A 19383-nucleotide genomic window follows, 5' to 3' on the forward strand; every position below is an offset into this window, starting at 1 on the left:
ATAATACATACGCTGTAGTTTCAATAAGGATTTTCCAATTGTTTAACACAGCAAGGATTTTTAGTAGGTACCGTAATTTTAAATTTGCGCTACTAATCTTTTCAAGTACTTATTAAAATATATTTAAATGACTATTTTTAAACGGAAGAAATTATAAACAAAAACCTACCTACTACTAACTACTACAAAAAATGTGAAACCAAATATATCGCGCTGAAATAATACATTCAACTCCAATTATCCAATACGTGCAAACGCATCTAACTAAATCTTCGTTGCTATAGAGGCAGCCGGGTTTTTTTTTTGAGCTTGTGGTTAATGCTGAAGGGGGTATTCTGTCCCTGATGAAAAGCAAGCACGATGTAGCTGACTGTGAGGAAAATTAAATAGAATACGTGGGCCGGGAATCGAACCCGGGCCGCCCGCGTGGCTGGCGAGCATTCTACCACTGAACCACCGATGCGTGTAAGGCAAGCGGGCACTAAAGTTCTAAAGTACTTATTAAAATGAAAAACAGTAAAAGACAGTTTTGGTCTACATTAAATGGCCAACGTAACTAATGTACTTATTTATATGCTGAGAGTAAGGGATAAGTGAAACTTGAGTAACATACGCCGTTGACACATCAACGACGGGATGTGTCAACAATTAAATGCGTTTTTCTGTAAAACTATTCGCAATTTCGAAATATTGTAAAAAGCAAATTTTATCTTCGTTTAACGTAGAAAATTAGTAAAGTATTTTAAAGGATAAGGATTAAAACCATTATGGAAAAATCTCCGTCACAATAAAAAATATATTGAAATTACTATTTTTAGACAGAAATATGATCACTACACGTTATCCTTAAAAGATAAAAATATGCTCTCGCGGACTTTTTTATAGATCTTATTAAGAGGAACAATACTCCAGTACATTTTTTTCATGTAGTACTTACCATTAAAGCAGCGCATGCGCGAAAGTGTCTCAACGGGTAGGACTTTAGACACATTTATCGTATTTATGTTAATTTACATAAGAATGTACAAATAAAAAACTATATATAAACCTTCTACGAAAAATACTCGACCTAATGGTGAAAACCGCATTATAATCCGTTGGGTGGTTTAGAAGAAGAATAGTTAGAAACAACAGACAGACACGAAAAGCGACTTTGTTTTATAAGATATAGGATAGGATGATTATAAGAAACCAAAAACCCGAGAAACCTAAAAATGGAAAAGCAGATAATAACATAGAAGAAAAGAATTTATGTTTTAAAATATTTTTATTATATTTATAATAGAAATACATATAATTATGGAGATGCGAATTCATAAGGATATGTTAAATTAATTGAATTAATTTTATTATTAATAAATTACCAAAACATAACTCAATGTTTGGTATATCTATTAAATGGAAATAAATGATATTAAGCTCACTGATTCCGTTAAATTACAAAAATATTCAACCAGGAACTTCTGGTTAAAATATCTAACAAATTAAATATTATATTTTATTTTGGATTTTCATATTGTTTTTTTTTTATTATTGCAATAGGCAAACAGTTAATTATATATTTTAAAACCTAGACCTAAAATTGCCTTTAATAAGAGCTAATAAAGTTTTAAAATATCAACCGTTATAAAACACAAGGCATTTTATTTAAACGAAAATTAAAAAAATATTTTTAAATTAATAGAAACTGTGATTTACGTCAAGATACGACCTCAATGATCTCCACGCGCGTCAAGAGTTTTCAGTAAACAAGAAGGTGTAAGTAACTATAATTAATTATAATTACACCATTATCTTAGTAAATAACTAACGCGTATAATAAACAACTTATTAGTATGAAATTTTCATAGCTGAAAGTATTTCCTTTAATTTAATTAATTGAATATTAAAGCAATAATAATTACTTACTATGTTTTTATTTGTATCATATAAGTAGAATAAATGTATGAACTATAATTAGGCGATTTTTTAAGTATTACTGATTTTTAAATTTTTAACTTTAAATTTTAAACAATATTAGGAACAATATCAATATTATAAAGTGCTATACTTTTTGTAACATGAACGATGATTTTTAAATATTAAAAATATTTTGTAAATTATAGCGATAAATCAAAAAAAAAATAACTAAAATAATAGCTATAAATAACATCCTTTTAGGTTCACGCTTTATCCGCTGGTGGGATAGCTAGTGAGATGGGATGCCTCGTTGACTGTCATCAGCGTCTCCATGAATCACCTTCCTTTAGTATCATTAATATTGTTTTCTCGCAGGTTAACTGACGTCTTTCTTTGCTTCTATTGGAAGTGAAAAAATTGATCGGACCTTAAATATAAAGATGCTGTAATTGCATACCATATTTTTCATGTCATGACTGACTATTTAAATAAGTAAAGAAAAAGTATGAAACTTTTAAAAATCGACCAAACAAAAAAGTCTATCAGATCGTGAAGCGACGACAGCAGGTTATTTAATAAAATGTGTCAATATATTAATAGGATACAACCAGATGATGTCATGAAATTAGCCTATTAGCTTGATATACGATGTAAGACATTTAAGGAAAAGAGACAGAAAGTCTTAAAATTATTGGTTTTATTAGGAACCGTGTGGCCACCAGCTCAGACAAGGCAACAAGAATACCATAATATTTTAGATCCCATCATAAAAACTGTTTGTTAATATTTTTGATAGAATTTTAGTATCTATTAATTATTCTTCGAGTCCATCTATCACTTAACGATCAATACAAAATATACTAATTTATGGAAGATTTTTTTTATTGGGTCTGTCTATCCATGTAATGTATCCCTAACTAAATAAATCAATGACATTGACCGAAAATGGTAAACGGAGTTTTCTAAATTACATAAAGAGGAAAAAAAACAATAATGACACAACTAATATGACATAATTTAATGCATAATGTTAAAATGATTCATCCAAAACATTTAATATTATGTTATATATGTAGTCCCTATTCCATATGAACGATAGAGGGGCAAATTAAAAATAAGGAAAAGGGGAATAACAATGCAAGTATCTTACATATATGGAATGAAGATATGAATCAAATATATGTACGCTTGTACGATTTAAATCATAGTATATGAGAAGTGATTAGATAACAGGTTTCTTATAAAAAATTGGGCGCGGTTATTATAGCCACAAAATATATTAATCTTATATTTATGAAAGTAAAAAAGTCCTTAGAAATTAATTAATTAAGCGTAAAGCTATTTTATTCTTAAATTGGTATATTTAGAAACCTTTGTTAAATATTTCATTCAACAAGTGGAAATAGAACCCACAACGATCGCGTTTAGAGATTTCCCAGATTTTGTACCTAAGCTACCATCTTTGATGTTCAAAGTGAATTCTCGTTTGAATAATGTGTTATCTTATCTATAGATACATAGTTCTAGTCTAGAAATTTGTCTTTTCTGTGGACTTTTCTTTAAATGGACGACAAGAGGAGAGCAGAGTGATACTTCTCTAGAGAATCTCGGAGTCGTGTAAAAATAAATAAATTAAGCTAGTTTTGATAAAAATATATTTTTTTTATTTATTTTAAAATCAAGGCCAGTCCTAGCGCAGGAGCAGGAGGCACGAGACCTTTTATTACATAAACTGAAAACTATAAAAATATTTTTTATATATGTTACCGCATTAAGGAAAATCTTATATGTCTGCTATGACCTAAGGACGTCTTGAACATTCACTAGGGGGATGTACCTTATCCTATCTCTTGTATACAAATACGAGTAACGTTCGATTGTATTTATCATTATTTACTGAGAACTGCTGAAGTATTCACTGAAAGTGGTATAACGTAAAAGTAATATAAATTTACAATGAAAATAAAACTGTTCGTTTGTTTAACGTTGACTGTAATTATATCTTCATGTATTGCTGCCATAGGTAAGTAATATTTATGATATATTATATTATAATATATTCTTAGTTGCACTAGAAATAAAATAAACAAAGAAATAAGAGTTACAGAAATAAGATTAACACTTTTCTCTCTGACATTTATTCCAGCCAGCATATGAGTGAAAGAAATATATACAAAGGAGTAAATATTTTTATTGTCACATAATTGATAATGTTTGATACTATTATTAAAAAAATAATTGGAATAGGTCGTCGTTGGCAGTATAATTCCTCCACTCAAACTAATGTCTATTCTCCATTTCACAGTAGGTTGGACTTCTCTATGCTACTATAGATAAAAAAAATATATTATCATAGTTTCATATTTTTTGTCTAAAGTTCTTAGTTAATCTGAGGAGTTTTAATAGGGATAGGAACGTTGCCTCTAAATCATTTTTTTTCAGATCGAAGGAAGACTTTGATTATATATTTTTTATTATATAGGGTAAATAAAATCTCAACTTCACTCTACTATTCAGAAACATTGTAGACTTATAAAATCTAAATAATTAAATTCGTATCGACATGAATAATAATTATTTTATTTGAATACAAGTAATATGTATGTCCAATCCCATACAGTACGATTGTTTGAAATAAAATTATTCCTCTTTTTGCGGTGTATTTTTTTGGACTGTTAAATTATTATCATAATTCATTCAGATATGGATACCAGCAGGTACACGAGTTTTTAGGTTGAGCATTTAACTTTTAACCTTCAAAAAGATGTTTCGGTGGTAATTATTAATCTCTTGCGTTATTTTTTATGTTATATAATAATATTATCTCTGGGAGTACAATGACCCATTGGATAACGATAGCTCCTTTGTTTAACCTTCCGTATACTTGTATATGTACCTAGTAATAAGTTCCCCATTTTCCGCCAATTTTTGGAGGTATTGTGTGCTGAGTGGAGCCCCTGCACCACAACTTACCTCTATAAAAATAATAAAAAGCCAATAGTAGTTTCTTAGAGGCCAGTCGTGGAACTGTGGGGAATGGACGTATCTTGACTAGAACGGATAATTAACACTAGGTCCCCAGGTTCCCTGTAACTACCTTTCTATGTGCGGAATACGGCACGAAGTTATTAAAAACCTACTTTAACCATGGGAGATTTTCAAGAATGCTCAGCTGGAGCACAGGTACTAAATGAAGTACACATTTTATATTATAATAGTTTTGTTTTCTTCAGCGGCGACTCCAGATTGCGATGAGGTACCTATAGAAAAATGGGGTGGCTCTCCTTCCAAAAGGAAAACTTATTTGGAGAAACCTGTAAAAATGGCAGTCGTTCAACATACTGTAACTCAAGAGTGCGCAAGCGACGATGAATGCGAAAAAATTGTAAATAATATAAGAAAGTTTCAAACACAACATTCTCACTTTGAAGATATCGCACAATCGTAAGCTTTTTTTTCTTTTTTAAAATAACGCTATATCGTAAGATAAATGAAAATTGTAGGGTAGAAAAAATATATCGTAGTATAAAGTAGGCTAGCATAAAAATTACGGCAGAATCTAGAGTAGATCTCAAGATGACCTTCCGTTCTTCGCTTTCCGTTATCAAGACGTCGAAGGGAACTCAACTGCATTTTGCCTTCTAGACCGGAAATATGAAAATAATTCATCTCCCCGGATATAGACCGAAACTAAAACTATCGAATTAGTAGATAGATTGAGGCAGGGTTGGCAGAGGGTATCAAGGAACGTAGGTTTATGACACTCCGTGACCAATGTGTCGAAATATTCATACAATTATCAAATAATTTCAGTTTCCTTGTTGGTGGAAATGGAAAAATTTACGAAGGCGCTGGATGGCGAGTTGGAGCTCATACCATGGGGTTCAATGACAAGTCTATAAGCATCTCATTTTTGGGTGATTTTAGAGGTATCTAAACTTTAGCTATATTTGTGAGTTAGTCCTATTTCTTCCATTCCATTATTATATTTTTAAACAAAAATATTACTCTTTCAATATGATAATATACTCGTTAATATTAATTACACCATTGTAATACAATTGTGTCATTAATATTGACTTGGACCGCGCAGAACTAAACGTGATGAGAATATTTTAGTTTTAAGCATAAGTCCCCCATATCCAATTCGAATCGTCTTGTTTGGCTTACCTCGGAGTTTCAGACTATTTTTTAGTTTGCCATAGAGTTTTGTGTTCCTCTCCAGATCTAAAGAAGAGAAGAACTGAGTGATTTATCACTAGATGTTACTGTTTACTTCTTAAGATGGATAAGGTATAATAAATATAGTCATAGAGAAGTCTATTTCTTGCAATACAAAAAACTTTTTTTTTACATTTAACTTGACACATACTAGGAAAACCTGTGAAATTCTTACGTATTTTATCTCATACGTTCCTCTTTCAGAAAAACTACCTGCCCCGCAAGCACTTCAGGCCGCTAAAAACTTTTTGAGCTGTTCTGCTGAAAACGAAAATTTAGACAACGACTACCAGTTAGTTGGTCATATGCAGCTAACGCCCACTTTAAGTCCAGGCGCCACTTTACAGCGCGAAATCGAAACATGGCAACACTGGTACAATATTAGTAGGAATTAATAAAATATTATAATTTTTAGTTGCATCTTTTAGTTAATTTATTTTTATTGAATATAAGATTAGAAATAAAATATTTACAACGATAAGTTTGTAGAAAGTATTAAAAATATAAAAACTTATTCTTGTAGTTTTATTTCTGTTGACCATTTTACAAATATTGTGCTAATTTGCAAATCTAAAGAATCTAAGGATCTGTGGACACAGTCTAGTTAAAATATATTGTGCCTGGGAAGACAAGGTTCGATGAAGCATCAACATCAGATGAAAGCAGGATAATGAAATGTTTATATATAATTTCTCTTTTCTTACTCCAGATTCAGGACGTAATAATTATATTATAATATTGTTATATTATATTATATATTATAATATTGTAGGATTAGAAGAACATGTAATTTAGATTCTTATATCTTATTAGATATTTACAGCTCGACCTTATAAAAGCTTTAAAGAGATCTTTTCATTTCAAAGCACGTAAGAGTAAGAGATAAAATTATAAATATAGTAATTTAAAACGTCGCGTGCTGCTACACGTGAGTGACCTGCGATAAAAGTGGTCGTTTAATGCATGTGTTTGACAATTATTTATTTTTTAAAAAATAAAAAAAATATTTATTTTATTTGTATAAAATAAATAAGGTAGAAAGAATCTATTATTAGGTATTGGCCAGTTCTAAATTAATAAATTAATATTTTTTTACTATTATTATTTTCTATATTTAAACAATGTGAAGAAAACTAATCGTTCTTATAATTATTGAATATTTTTATATATTTTGTTACACATTAAAAACTCTTTCAATTAATATTGTTTCAGTATATTTGATTGAAATAAAATCAGTCTTCTAAATCATCACACATTTCACATCTTAATTTTTAACGATTTTATTGATGACATGAAATTGTTCTTGTTTTAGTGTTAGTATTTTAAAATGTGTTAATATTTTAAATTTTCATAAATATTATGACATAAATTAATTGAGTTTATGTAAATTAGACCCAGGTCGAAGAAGAAGATAATGACGACCCCGTCGATGCTTTGGACAGTGGTAAAAAAGAGAGTGATAGATTGCACGTTCGGTGGAAGTTGGATAGTAGAAAAAAATATTGAAAGTAAGATATAGAAGCCTACTGAATTTCCCAATTCTAGAACCATCGTATTTCGATAGGGTTATCTTAATGGAGGCTACCGTTTTTGATAAAAAAAAACTATAGATTTAAAATTGAAATATTTCGCACAGAGTAAAATAATTAATTTCTATATAAAAGAAATAATATCATTACTTGAAGAGTATAAAAAAAATACAAAGAATTAGTTAGAAAATAAATTAATTTACAGTAATAATTAATGAAGTATGGCAACATATTCATATAACAAATATTAATTTGACACTTCATTCTTCAATTTCCGCCCAGTACACATCGGATATTGATTTGCTTAATTTTAACCGCGATGGATTCCGCCGCTCACGCAATACCTTAAGAATTTAATAGAAAATGGGGAATGAAAGAGTCTTAATGGAGAACGGAGTGTCTTGATAATCTTAAATCAAAAAATAACGAGGAAAAAACGGAGAAAATGAAAATCATTCCTCCGACCTAGCATCGAATCCACAACTAACTCGTTGACAGACTGTTCCACTACTCTACGCTGTTCTCACGTTGTTTTCATAATTAATTCAATTACTATATTTATACTTAACAAGATGTCAGCCTCGTGTTCTTTAGTTCAGAGGTGCAAGTTTCTGTTTAATATCCTATTGTATGGTAATGTATTCTGAAATAAATAATTTCATAGGTATTTTGAATTTAATTAAAAGTATTAACGACTATAGGTATACTTATATTTTTATATTGTTATTTTACCTATATAACATATAATTATATATGATTTATATATTATTCATAGAAATATATCACAATAGCTAAGCAAGTAATCTTCATTTTTCTTATAGAATATTGAAATTGAAGTATTATATCAATTTATTTAATTATCTGCTTATTTACTGTAGCTTGTTATATTAAAGTTCTGATTTTTTTTACAACATCAATATCATAATAATATAATTACTTATAATGTTACGTTTTTATGTTTATATAGGTACGACTATTCAATTTTTTTAGAGTTACCTCAGTGAAATATACAAAAATAAAATGTAATGATAATTATTATACAATACATTTACGTAGATTCTAATTAAAAATAACTCTTTCTAAGCACTTTTGAACCGTCTAATAAAAGTACGCTACTAAACTACCTCCGCCGCTTCGCAAGGCAGTCCTTCTCAGAAGAGTTCACAAGAAACTACCGTTACATACGGCTAATAACATATTAAATATGTATATCTAATATATCAATTTTTTTAGACACTGTACTGTGTCTAAAATATTTGTTGAATGCAAATTAAATATGACAATTTAAATTTAAATACTTTCCTTAATTAAGTTAAGCATTCTTTAATAATATATCTCATAATATTAAAGACCGTCAGTAGTTTAGTCTTTGGAAGGTCGAGCACGTTCTCTCGTGATTGCATTTGGCAAGCAATTCTGAATCCCTTGTTAATTTCTTTGATTAGTAGAGAATATACAGTGTGGAATAAATTATGATAACGATTTTTTTTCATTTCTTATATCGGGTCGTGAAGGTCGTGCTTTGTGTCATTACAACGGAGAAATGTAAGTAATTTAAGTCCAAAAATTACCTCGGGTGAAATTCAAATTCATACCCTTAATGTGTACTTAGTGTCAAAACACTCTGTTCCCTACTCTCCACTTAATTTTTGAGAAATTGAGAGTTGAACGGCAGTACCCAACGCCGCGGTTCATTTGTTACCAGAACGAATATGTAGTATATAGTTCATTTCCTTGAGTATGAGTCGGACCCACAACGGATGCGTTTACAGTAACACCTTCTCCTCTATCTATAATATTTTCGTATTTATAGTTTGAATTCTTTTGAATTCCATAGATTCATGGAAAATCAGTTTTTGACAACCAGCCTACACCTCTTACATATATTTTTTTTATATTTTTATTTTATTTTCAGTTGCTTGCCAATTTATAAAAGTGAAAGACAAAATTAGCTCTATTATTGTACCAGATTCAGAAATATATAACTGAAAAAGTAGTAAAAAAAGGATGAAAAATCATGGGCACAATGGTGTTCTTTTTGTTATCGGAACGTTTCATTATTAACTCAAACTATATATTAGACGAGAGCGAAAATTACTAAGATGCTATGTCTGGTGCCTCTTAAAGATACTTAAAAAACCTTTTATTGGCTATATTATTAGAGGGACTCAAATAAATGCAACACCTCGTGAACTGCATATCAATTTACATAAATATTTATTATTTTACAGTGATTAAACACTATTTCACTTAATTAATCTCCCTGGTCACGGTCAGGTCAGGTATCAATATTTAATATTATTTATATGAAAAGTACCACGAGTTGAGATAATGAATTGGTTTATTTCAATGAAGCAATTTGCTCTAGGAATATATTTTTTATATTATAGATATCTATAATAATAGAGTATAACGGAAACACATTAAATATTATCTATATTTGTCACAGCTGGCGTACGGCTTTATCATTTTATTTTTTTAAGAAGTGATAGATAATGGCTAATCGTGCAAAGTGGAGTAGGTTGAGTAGGAAGGCAGACCCTGGTAATAGCCGGGATTATGCCAGGAAGAAGAAGAAGAAGAGGAGATAATGGCTGTAACAATCATGCTAATATTATAAATGTGAATGTATGTTTGTTGTTACGCTTTTACGCAAAACTGTTCAACCGATGATCATGATAATTTGTGTATGTTCTTAGAGTTATTAGAAAGGATAGTATTTTTTTTATCTTTGCCTATAATATAAAAATAAATTTAAGACAGAGAAGCCGCTTGAGTCTGTAGTAGCTTATATTTTTACATAAAATTGCCCAATTTACATTTTTCCGGCAAAACGTGATGATTTTTTAGTGTCGGAATTATAGTAAATGTAAAAATACCAATATTTTCCTAAATTTTGATATGAAATACAAATATCCTATAAACAGAACCAGTTCCTGCTATAATTTTACAACAAAAAAAAAAACAAAAAAAAACAAAATAAAAAAAAATCCTACCGAAATTAATATTTTAATAGTGAAGTAATTACACGTTAGTAACTTGGCTGACTTTTTTACAATGTGCTCGAAGTCACGTGTGGCCCCATGTGAGCTGAACCGCTCTAGGGTCATTGGTTTAAATACAAGTTTGTATTTTTTTATTACTTACTGCCTTTTTGTTACAACTTAAATGGCCATTTTGCTTATATCTAATTGGTTACGCCAATTTTATATAATTAAAAATAATTCTTATTAAACGAATTGTTGAAATAATATTAGATTGAATGAGATGGTTTTGGGTTCAACTCCCGGTGGAAAGACTTTTTTTTCTTTTTTCAGTTTCAGTGTTAAGAGACTGCTCCCTACCTTCCGCCGTTCTTTGTTGAGACAAATTACACCAGAGAAATTATAAAATATTTCATTTAATCGAGTGGGATTCGAACCTACGACCTGTCGAGTTTACAGTTTACGCTTGTGCCCTAGCGCCACGACGACGACGATTAAAAAAATTGGTTAAAACCCAAGTTATCTCTGCTTTGTATGATCCCATACTTAAATCATTACTTAAATCCAAAAACCATTTTTTTTAATTTGAACTGAAGACGAACAAATTTTTTTAAATAGAGAAATGTAGATAAAAAATTATAAAGAAATAAATGTTTAAAATTGTCCATTATAGACACTGTATTATATAAAAATAAAATTATTTGCAGCCCGTTGTGGCTCAGTGGAACACCGTCTGAGTGTAGACGCGAAGGTTACGGGCTCACGGGTTAAATTAAACAGTGTCCTGCAAAACTCTTTGTGAGTTTGACTGCAAGATTAAATTAATATTAAATTAAAATTAAATTCAGTAATTTCTCCACTCGGGTTCCCTTTCTCTAGTAGACTGGGTGTGGTGAGTTCTACCACTCAGCTCATAAAATCTATAAAAATTAGGCTGAAAGTGAAAAACGGAGAGTCCATAACCTAACCTAGTAAGCGAAAAATAACGTGAAATTTTTAACATATTTGCAAATATTATCTTCATCTATTTATGTCTCAGTACATTACTGCACAGCTGTTGTTAGTAGCATATATTTTCCACGAAGTGTATTTATTATCACGGTGACAGGGCTCGGAGAAAATTGCATTCTGAGGATTTATAAGAGTGCTACGAAGAGAGAACGTAGAATTTTATCTAAAATGGAAATATCAGCAGTCGGAGAAATCGACCCTGGAAGATGTAATAGTTTCAGTTATTTATAAATATTTTTTTCTGGATTGTTACGGCAAGCTAGTCGGCGGCGGCTAGTAGTTTACAGTTTAAAAAGTGATATCTTCATTGAGAACTCGCAGTTAAGGCAGGAGGGGGAGGAGGAGGAGGTCTGCGGAAGCTAGGCCTATGCGTATAGGAAAACTCACAGCTTTTATGATAATACTAGCGGACGCGCGCAGCTTCGCTTGCGTATTTAGGGGTGCATTCCAAAAAACCACGAAACATGTGTTCAATGAAATATTTTTAAGAGTCTGAATTTCAAATTTTATAAAAATTGGTGACGATTTAAAAAAAACCTATACAAACTTTCAACCCCTTATTTGCACCCTTAGGGGGAGAATTCTAGAAAACAATGAAACACGTGTTCAATTAAATACTTTCAAAAATCTAAATTTTAAATTTTATAAAAAACGGTGCCGATTTATTTTTTTTTCCATACAAACTTTGAACCCCTATTTCACCCCTTTAGGGTTAAAATTTTTCAAAATCCCTTCTTAGTGGATGTCCAGATTACGAAAGTAAACTTTTGTCCAAATTCCACGTTTCTACCATCAGCGGTTACGGCTGTGCGTGCGTCTTACCTCAGTCAGTGAGGACAAGTCCTTTTATATATATAGATAAATTGTGTATAATGAGGTTATGAGTTGATAGTTAAAATTTAAAAGAAAAACTTTATTTTCTTCTTTTTAGAGCCTATAAATAAAAGGTTTTTTAAAAAAGATTTACATTAATTAATTGTTTCGGGTTAATACCCTAAAACTTAAAATATTTACGACTTACGTACGATTTATTAAAAATGTTTTTTTTTTATTTATGATAATTTTTATAATTTATTTATTACCTTTGCAAAAATGTTAATAGCTTTTTATTTAATGTATATGTATCTCACATACGTGACGGGTAACTCAATGCTAGCACTTTGACTAAGCGCCTGTAATATTTTATTTATAATTGACATGATTTATTTTTAGTATACACTTTCTTTAAGGCGCTTAGAAACTACGAAACTTAGCAGAAATGTATTAAAAATCTAGCCTCTAAAAGGTTGTCACTGAGAATTTTCCCACTATAAATTATTAAAGAAAAATATATGAAAATAATATTAATAAATACATTAAGTGAAAATGTTTCAACTTTTACTATTAACTATAAAATAATTCCCAAATTCTAATAATATTAACATTTAAATTACATTACATATTACCTAAGTACAAATAAACGACTAAGTTTAACACTATATTGTAAATTTAGTTGCAATATTAGATACCTTTGTCTAGTTTTATGTATGAAAGTTGTGAACGCAAACGTGTTACTGTATCATTCATTATTTTATAGCTATACTAGAAATGGCTATTAAGTATATGAGATAACAAGTGTCATTAAATTTCTTGTTGATAACCTCTTTTATATCAGCAGTACTAATAATCTCATATGTTATAAGGAATATGTTACAAAATAACAATATCGGGGTTTGAATGTATTTGAACCCAATATGGCGTAATGGTACAGCGCCTATATACACGTGACTATAAACGTGGTGGGGACTTCGATCCTCACTAGGATTATTTTTTTTCTACTGTGGTATTACAGTTAGTACAGAATGCGTTAAGACATTATTAATAATAATTATTATTAATCAATGCGCTAAATTTCTATTGGAATTGGAGTTTCCGTAGAAAGCAGAGAAGGAATCCTAAAGTTAGTATTTTTCTGTCAGTCCAGCTGTATTGGGAGAAAATGAAAAGATAAAAAAAGTACTATAGATTATACTACGGAATGGAATATTGATAGTATTCTTAGTTACTAGTTAAAGCTAACCTGTTTTGTAAAGGACTAGTTGTCCTTTGGAGGTAGAATATAGTGTCATTGGCCCAGGAAGCCAGTATTTTCTTTTTTAGGCAAATATTATTAACCTAATTAATCATATTTATTTCAATAAAATATAATATAAAACATATAATTAATACACTTTTTTATTTTATTTACTTGTTTAGTAAGAATTTAAATGATCAATCGCGTTCGGGTACTCCCCGTTTATATGTAGTTCTCAGAGTTGCGATAACGAAAACGTTCAATTATATTAATAAAAAAAAGACATAAAAATGTTATTCTTTTTATTTTGTGGTTCCATCATCAAATTTTTAAAACCTTTTCAAAATTGCTTATTTATAAAACTTTATTTTTTTCTTAGGAGTTAGATGTTCTTATGACAGCATAAGTTTTTTAGTTATAACCTCAAGGCAAGTGAAATGTCATAAACTATAGATATAATACCGTTTCTTCAGATAGATGTAAATTAAGTGTAACCTTGTATGTTTTAAATTCGGCGCCACGTCACCAATGTTTGACTGTTAGCGCGAGAGGTTGTCGGTTCGATTTTCACTCGAGAAAATTTTATATTTAACATTTTCATTTCTTCGCTTTGGTGGCCAGGCAAAGAGCGGTGTTAGGTTCCGCCACTCACTCACTCACTCACGCAATGCTTCAGGATTTCGGCGGAAAATAGGGAGCGGAGTGAGTGAGATTAAACCTTCCCTCTACATACCCCGCTACATGCGGGTTAAAGCGTGAAGGTAAAAAATCCATATCCTTATACAGAATTCTATAAGTAAACATAAGATTCTATCTTAAGTTTTACTTTCTGCTGCCCGATGTGTCATCGATGTCTGCATTCACCCATCTCTGTTTGCCACAAGACCACGAAAGAGATAAAATGAGGATTCATATATTTATAGCTCGAGATCTTATTTAATTGATAATGTATTCCAAGGCAGTGTCCAGTTGTGAACTTTGTATTTTAGACGCATGTAGTGCAAAATGATTAAATTAATATATATCGTGTTTTTTGTATATTTGAGCTGCGCAGACGCTGGTACGTGACTTTTTTTACTATTATTATATATCGATTTTGTCTCTCTCCTCTTAAGATACCTTAAGAATAGGGGAGACAAAGGAATATGTGTATCGTAAAAGAACCATATATTTCAATACCAGGTCAAAGATCTATCTAGGATAATGCTTTTATTATAATAATTAAATAAGATGGACAACAACATTTTTTTTGTCTGTAAGTGCGTCAGTTATGGGTTCATTTTGGGATATATACATTTTCCGAAGTGATAGAATATACTTATCATTTTACAGATTAGTTTAAGTCTTCAAATATAAATTTACATTTATTAAAGAATTTCAATTACTTTTTAGTTTACAGTACACTTTTAATAATTATATTTTAAGAAATTTACGTCATGTATGTATCTCATACAATATATCGTAGTATCTCATAAAAATATATTTAATTTCAAAACTAGTAATATTTTATTTCTAAATTAATTATCTTACAAAAAACAAACACCAATTTTATGAAATAATTAGAAACCAATACCGTCAATGAACTCTTAACTCGAATCAGTCTTATTTTAGTGTTTGTCTCTATAGATTTATTTACTTACATATTTATTTACTTACATTAAATAATTGTTCTTGGAAATGTATTATAGACAAAAATAATATAGTTTATGGAATTTCTTAATTAAGTTTAACGAAGTTAAATAATATTTATTAGGTTACATATTTTTTTTCAGTTTGCCCCGGGCTAGTAACAAAGAAGGAATGGGACGGCCTAAGTCCACTCCAAGTTCAATACCTCCCGCGACCTGTGGGCCTCGTCATCATTCAACACACTGTCACCCCCACTTGCGATAGCGACGCCAGCTGTGTTGATATAGTTCAAAGTATACAAAATACGCACATGGAAACATTGGACTATTCTGATATTGGCATGTCGTATGTATAATCATTTTATTTTCATTTATATGATTTTTTGGTTATTAAAAACATAATTGAAATATGATCTCTGTCTAACGAGAAATATCCTCTTGTTTTTTCACCTTAACCCTACACACAGACGTAAACTGTCAAGGTAGTGTTAAGAAATTCCGCTCTCATTATGACACTTCCATTCCCTACTTTCTGCTGCTGCTTTCTTGAGGCATTGCGTGCTGAGTGGCGCAACTCAACGCCGCGGTTTGCCTCGTTACCAGAGCGAGGAAATGAAATGGTTTCACTTGTCATTAAAAATGCACAAATAAACAAATATATTATAAAAAGATAAATAGGCAGATATTAATATTTATTATAATAAACAATTTTGTTATTTATTTTATAGATTTCTAGTTGGTGGTAATGGCAAGGTGTATGAAGGCAGTGGCTGGCTGCATGTGGGAGCTCATACTTATGGGTATAACAGAAAATCGATCGGGATTTCATTTATAGGCAACTTTAATAGTAAGTTAAAAAATATTGTTATATTTAAAGTTCATTATGAACTTATATACATAGAGAGGAGAATAAAATAAATAAAGTGACATAGTTACATTTTTTAAATTGTAAAATAAATAAATAATAAAACTAAGCAAATAAAAATAATAATGAAGATATTATTATCCTTTTCAGGTGATCAACCAACGCAAGCGGCGTTAAACGCTGCTCAAGAACTAATTAAATGCGGTGTAGAACAGGGTCATCTGTCTCCAGACTATAAACTAGTGGGCCATAAGCAAATTTCCGCGACTGAGAGTCCTGGGAGGAAGCTGTACAATGAGATCAGGAGGTGGCCACACTTCTTAAATGACGTTTCATCTATTAAAAATTAGTATATAAGTACAATTATACGCGATATATATATAGTTTTGTCTTTTTTATATCATACTAATATTATAAATGGAAATGCAAGTTTCTTTGTTACATTTTCACGCCAAAACTCAACTCACTCTATGACAATCATAAAACTTTGTACACAAATTATTAGAGGTATTAGAAAGGATATAGAATTTGTTTTTTGGAAAAATATTTAAAAATATATTATCCTTTGGATATAATAAATATGTTTTAGGGAGTGAAACCGTATTTGAGTATAGCAAGATATAAAATTATATGCAAATCTTTATCTTTATCTATTCAGAATATACTTTTATTAAATTAGTGAATCAATTTTACATTTTTAAATATAAATTATTATAAAAAAGATACATTTAAAAATATAAAAAACCACTCTTCCGAGGGCGGGACAAGGATCCAAGCCATCGGTGGCTAGGGCTCCAGAGATATAAAATCGAAAGGTCACTCTCTCATCACGAAATCTCAGAAACTACATGTGCTAGGAATCTTAAATTTTGCATAGGAGTTATTTATAGGACGTAGGTGCTCGCTAAGACGGGGATTTGTAATATTCGAGTTCTAAGGGGTTGTTTTTGGGGTTGAAAGTTAATATGAAACTTCGATACTACAAATGCTAGGAGTCTCAAATTTTGCATGGACGTCGCTTATAGGACGTAGGTACTCATGGAGACAGAAATTATTAATAACGTAGTTCACGCAGGCGAAGCCGCGGGCGGGTCGCTAGTATGTATATATAGATTTATCGGCAAATATATACTCGACATTGTCGATTTCCGCTATTATAATACAAACTTTTCGCACGTTTGTCAATATGTAAGCAGAACATGTTATATTGTCAATAATGGGCGCAAATATACTTGTATTATATAGGTGTACATTTGTTTTATACCCGGAAGGATTTAATATAAGACCTCTAAATTTCTATTTTAGAGTTGACAATGACAATTAATATGTATAATGAAGGTATATAAGGAGGCCAGTCGTGGAGCAGCGGCACAAGTGTGTGATAGTAAACGCGATTTGCTGTAGGTTCGATTCCCACTCGAGGAAATGAAATATTTATTTAAATTTATAGCACTATACGCCGCGTTGCGTTCCTCCACTCTACATGCAATGTCTCCGAAATTCGGTGGAAAATGGGAAACGGAGTGTCTTAACACTAGGTTACTCTGTCTAGTTTGCTGTGTGTGAAGGTGACAAAAAATATATTGATAAATTCATTAAGGAATCGCTATTCGAATCAAAAATAAATCAAAAAAATATTATTAATATTAAAATTAATTGTAGTGCATTGTAGTCATAAGACAATCAATGTTTATATTACACTAGTGGACCCGGACGCGGCTACGCCTGCTTCAACTATAAGAATATTTATTAAATATATTCATGAAATTATTTTCAATTTTCAATAGAATTAGTAAGAAAATATAAGCTTAAATAATCAAAAGAATAATAAGTAGATACACATTATTAGAAAAAAATATCTGAGTTATTGAAATGAACCAACAAAAGGATTAAAAGTAACTAAAGGATAGGTATTCTCAATATCAGAAAAAGTACCTAAAGTTTTCCGTGCGTGCGTACATAGATATCGACTCTATGAAATAACTAAACATTTCTCTCTATTAAGTAGGATAATTTTAGCGGGCAATATCAAATAAAATAAGAAGAGAACCAAAGTGTAGTTTAAATTAATTATAAACAGCAAATAATTACATAAACATTTACAATAGTTCGAAAATGTATGAAAATTTATAAAACCGTCAACGTCATCTGCCCGTTCGCGTCGGTCATACTGTGCCGCCCGTAGGCTAGGTCATTTCGAATCAGTGACATCTCCTTAATTATTTATTAGAATGTTATACAGCAAACTATAATTTCTACGACTATTATATTTATGTTCATAAGGATGAATATCAAAATGTCGCGGTAACGGTTGCGTAGCGACGCGACGGTTGTTATTAACATGGCAGAATAAATTGCATGTCAAATTAGAAAGTATTTTAAAATGTATTAGGTTATATGTGTAATGTAATGTTATATAGCCTATAGCACTTCGGAAGAATGCAGCTTTCATACAAAACAAAAACAATGAAAATCGGACCAGTAGATCCAGAGATCTTAGCGTTCAAACAAACAAACAAACAAACAAACAAACAAACTCTTCCGCTTTATTATATTAGTATAGATTTATATAAAGTCGATAAATATAATCTTTGAAACGAAATATTTTTGAAATAAAAATAAATGATGTACAATACAAATAAGCATTTTATTACCTTAAGTCCTGACGAATTTTCTTAAAAAATAAAAATAAACGTAATACATGTACAGAGGTCGTGGCGTAGTGGCAGGAGCGGGTCAACCGTAAACGCGAGAAGTTGTGAAGTCGATTCCCACTCGAGTAAATTAAATATTTATTATATACATTTCTTTATTCTGCCACTCAACACGCAATGCCTCTAGAATTCATTAGAAAATGAGGAAAGGACGTATCTTAACACTAGGTTCCCAAGTTCCCTCTGCCTAACCTGATTTATGAAGAATACACCAGGAAGCTAAGATAATAATAATAATATAGGTTATCAAAACACTAATAGAAAACAAGCCAGAATGCCATCAGCCCTCTTTGAAAACATATTTGTTTGTCGAAATCTAGACTCAATATTGAATTTCGCTAATTTCACCGAAACCCTATTTCTTCCGACAAATAATTTATGGCTTGATAATTTGCTATTTACCTTAACAACAAACAACTTCCCTAAAACATCTTTCAGAATGTTATTTTTAATTTTGTATGTATAATAAAAAATATCCT

At 30.4% G+C, this 19383-nt stretch overlaps 2 protein-coding genes across 3 annotated transcripts; both read left to right on the top strand.

Moving 5' to 3' along the window:
• The first annotated feature begins 3762 nt into the window (after positions 1-3762).
• Positions 3763-6634, top strand: LOC146538104 (peptidoglycan recognition protein-like). Of its 2 annotated transcripts, none has more exons than XM_085187372.1 (4): positions 3763-3922; positions 5133-5343; positions 5713-5828; positions 6325-6634. In XM_085187372.1, the coding sequence occupies exons 1-4, from the start codon at positions 3856-3858 to the stop codon at positions 6513-6515; spliced, it is 585 nt and encodes a 194-aa protein (XP_085043498.1). In that variant the 5' UTR covers positions 3763-3855; the 3' UTR covers positions 6516-6634. The 2 variants fall into 2 exon arrangements, with proteins under 2 accessions (XP_085043498.1, XP_085043496.1); XM_085187370.1 differs by having other exon boundaries at positions 3787-3922; positions 5118-5343.
• Positions 6635-14598: 7964 nt separating this feature from the next.
• On the top strand, positions 14599-16573 carry LOC146538105 (peptidoglycan recognition protein-like). The gene is made up of 4 exons (XM_085186804.1): positions 14599-14757; positions 15470-15671; positions 16054-16172; positions 16341-16573. Exons 1-4 carry the CDS (start codon positions 14703-14705, stop codon positions 16538-16540), a joined length of 576 nt encoding a protein of 191 aa, XP_085042930.1. The 5' UTR covers positions 14599-14702; the 3' UTR covers positions 16541-16573.
• The last annotated feature ends 2810 nt before the right edge of the window (positions 16574-19383 follow it).

The sequence above is a fragment of the Heliconius melpomene genome, chromosome 6, assembly GCF_056956725.1.
Source record: "Heliconius melpomene rosina isolate 202511_hmr_F chromosome 6, ASM5695672v1, whole genome shotgun sequence".
Lineage (NCBI taxonomy): Eukaryota > Metazoa > Arthropoda > Insecta > Lepidoptera > Nymphalidae > Heliconius > Heliconius melpomene.